The sequence below is a fragment of the Tupaia chinensis genome, unplaced genomic scaffold (assembly GCF_000334495.1).
Source record: "Tupaia chinensis unplaced genomic scaffold, TupChi_1.0 Scaffold149383_1, whole genome shotgun sequence".
Lineage (NCBI taxonomy): Eukaryota > Metazoa > Chordata > Mammalia > Scandentia > Tupaiidae > Tupaia > Tupaia belangeri.
Window position 1 is genome coordinate 2,814,953 of NW_006209227.1, and position 3,478 is coordinate 2,818,430.

Here is a 3,478-nt window from a genome sequence, read left to right on the forward strand (position 1 = left end):
CTGACCTGCGCCTTCCGCTATGGCCAGGATGACATCGACGTGATTGGCCTGACCTTCCGCCGGGACCTGTACTTCTCTCGGGCCCAGGTGTATCCTCCTGTGGGGGGCACCAGTGCCCCCACGAAGCTGCAGGAGAGCCTGCTCAAGAAGCTGGGGAAACACACGTACCCCTTTCTGCTCACGGTGGGTGCCTTGTCCCCTCCCCCTGCCCTTGCTTCCTTCACTGACAGCACCTTACCATGTGAAAGGGGACACAGGAAGGGGGCAGAGGACAGACTCACGTCTGAGGCCTGTAAATTGCACCCTTGAAGGAAATGCTAGATGGCATGGTATGTGACTGTCTTTTTTTAAGTCCTTGAAAATAGCCTCTCGGCCTTTGAAGGCACTGTTTCAACCTACTGCTTAAATATTTCATCCGACCACCTAATTATATGAGCATATCATCCCTGTGCTTGCTCAGCTATAAAAAGAAAGCTCGCAGAAGGGCTCACTCGGCCCTGGGGAGTCGCAGACAGGAGGGGACTCCCCACGGAACGGAAGGTCTTAGCGAAGGCGTCTTCAGCTTGCCCGAAGTCCGGGTCATGGTAGCTGTACTCCTGTCTCTCGAGGTTAGTGTCATACCTGGTGAAACCTGTATGATGAATGGGACCAGCAGTTAGTGTAATGGCTATGTCGCTGGCCTCCCACGCAGTCGACCGCGGTTCGAGTCCCAGACCTGGTGGCTTAAACTCATGCCGGGCACGTGTGCGTGCGGGCCCAAGATCCCGAGAGGAGAATGGAGGAGAAGGGATTGCGGCATGACCATCCCCCCAGGGGGTGATTTCTCACTTTCTGTCTCTCTGTCTCTCTCTGTCTTTCTGGAGAGCGCACGTGCCCTATAGCAAAAACCTCTCAAAAAAAAAAAAAAATTGGCCAGAGAAAGAGAGAGAGGGCAAAAAAGCAAGCTGCCAGGTCTGAAACTCAAACCGCAGTCAGCCATGTGGGAATCCGGCACCTTTAACCACCACACCACCCGCTAGCCCCTTGTCTCTAGATCTTACACTCCTCCAAGTTATATTGGTTCAGTCATAAAAATGATGGGCTAGTGTGTGGCATGGAAGTTAAGGTGCTGGATTCCACATGACTGGCTGTGTGGTTTGAGTCCCAGTCTCGGTGGCTTGAAAATCACACTGGATGCACATGTGTGTATGCCCAAAATTGCATCAAGAGGCTGGAAGAGAAGGGATTACAATGTGGCCATCACTCTTTGGGAGTGATTTCTTACTCCCCCCACCCCCCTCTCTCTCTGTGTCTCCCTCTCTGGCATGCACATGTACCCTAAGGCAAAAAAAAAAAAAAAATTAAAGAGAATGAAATTTCGGTGCATGCGATGACACATGGAGTTTGGGATCATTCCGCCAAGTGCAAGAAGCCAGCCAAGAGGACAAACGCTGTTGATTGCACTTGTCGGAGGTACCGAGTTAGGCAGGGTCATTCACACAGGCAGTAGAACGGGGGTCGTCAGGGTCGGGGAAGAGGAGGAATGGGAATTGGGATTCAACATACTCCAAGCTTCGGTTCTGGAGCTGCCCGGCGGCGACTGCAGAATAATGTGGAAGTACGTACTGCTGATGAGCTGTACTTTTAAAATGGTGACAATGGTACATTTTATGTTACGCTGTTTTGCTATAATTTTTTAAAATCACCTTTTAAAAAAAGTGACATGGGCCTAGTTGCTTCCATTCACCTGTGCTGGGACCTTGAAGTGGCATCACCTTTCAGTGGTGACATGGCAACATAAAGAACTTTAAAAGTGGGATTTTGACCTGACATTTCCCTTTCCAGCGATGAAGCCAAGACTTAATTGGCTAAAACCGTGCAGAAGATATATGAGGAAGGGTATTTATTGCAGCATTGTTTACAATGGCAAAAAAAAAAAAAAAAAAAAAAAGTAAGGACCATTTAACTAGCTAACAGAAGGATCTGGCTATGTTAAATGTGCATTTTAGAGGGGATGGCAGGTGGTGTGGTGGTTAAGGTGCTGGGTTCCTGCATAGCTGACTGCAGTTCACGTCCCGGACCTGGTGGCTTGAAAATCATGCCAGTCATGTGTGCGTACATGCCCAAAACCCCAGGAGGAGAAGGAATTGCAGGTGACTTCTTACTTTCCCTCTCTCTGTCTCTGTCTCTCTCCTGTGAGTGCACATGCCCAGTGGGAAGAAAAAAGCCTAAAGGGGAAAAAAAAATGCATTATAGAAGCCCTAAAATGATGGTGTGGAACTATCTCATGACTTGGAAAAATGATCCTGATGCTTTTTGAATAGGATCAGGGTTAACAAAGTGAGTAAAACATACTGTAAGCCATGTTCATCATTTGGTCTCGTTTCTGTACACACGTGCACATGCATGTGTACTTGCGTATGTGTACTTGTGCACACAGGACTTTTAAAAACATGTTAGCCAGTGTTTAACCTGGGGTCAGGAGTGTAGACGACACACATACATATTGTGGTTTTGTTGGTTTTTGAGAGAGAGAGATTTTGGAGCCCTTATTTATTTATTTACTTATTTGTAGTTTGCAGTAGGGCTTGTGTGCATGCCAGAGAGAGAGCAATAGAGAGAGGGAGAAAGTGAGAAACCACCTTCCAAGGGGTGGCCACTGCATTCCTTCTCCAGTCTTGGGATCTGGAGCATGCATGCACCCGTGTCCAGCATGATTTTCAAGCCACTGGGTCCAGGACTTGAACTGCTCTGTCGGCCATGTGGGATATCCAGCCCCCTTAACCTCGTGCCGCCTGCTGACCCATGCTTTTCCTGCGTTCTTGCTCATCACATCCACTTCCCCATTTGTGTGCGACCGTGAGGTAGCACGTGGAACAGTCCCCCTGAAGGAGAGGGTTTTCCGTCTGTCTCCACAGTTCCCCGACTACCTGCCCTGCTCGGTGATGCTGCAGCCGGCGCCCCAGGATACGGGAAAGGTGAGTAGGGGTCAGCTGCGAGGAGTCATTCGTGCCTTTTTGTCAGTGGGTTTGAAACGGTGCTGGCCACCCCTGGTGGGGTGCTGGCAGAGGCTGCTCACAGGCTGAGGCTGTGTGGGGGACCCGGGGTGCGTGCCGTGCCCACCTCACCCGGGCAGAGTGGCACGTGCCTGTCGTCAGGTCTAACTGAGGAAGCTGAGGCAGAAGGATCATGACGCGGGGCCACACCTACACCTGCGTGCCATGCCCGTCAAAGGGGCACGGGGTCACACCTACGCCCGCGTGTCGTGCCCATCAGAGGGGCGTGGGGCCACACCTATGCCTGTGTGCCGTGCACATCAGAGGAGTACAAGGTCACACCTACGCCCATGTGCCATGCCCATCAGAGGGGCGCTGGGCTACACCTTCGCCTGCATGCCATGCCTGTCAGAGGGACATGGGGCCACAGAAGGCAAAGGCTTGAAGCGGTGACAAGAGCATCTGGTGGGCTATTTAGGATGTTTAAAGAGGTCTCTGAGAGG

At 51.2% G+C, this 3,478-nt stretch overlaps 1 protein-coding gene across 1 annotated transcript in view; it reads left to right on the forward strand.

Moving 5' to 3' along the window:
• The window catches only part of SAG (S-antigen visual arrestin), a 37,843-nt gene that overhangs the window by 9,465 nt on the left and 24,900 nt on the right, over positions 1-3,478 (forward strand). Inside the window, exons 4-5 of the mRNA XM_027769355.1 lie at positions 1-183; positions 2,898-2,957. The exon at positions 1-183 is cut by the window's left edge and continues 12 nt beyond it. Of these exons, the coding sequence (XP_027625156.1) occupies positions 1-183; positions 2,898-2,957 (243 nt within the window). The remainder of the gene's footprint in view (positions 184-2,897; positions 2,958-3,478) is intronic.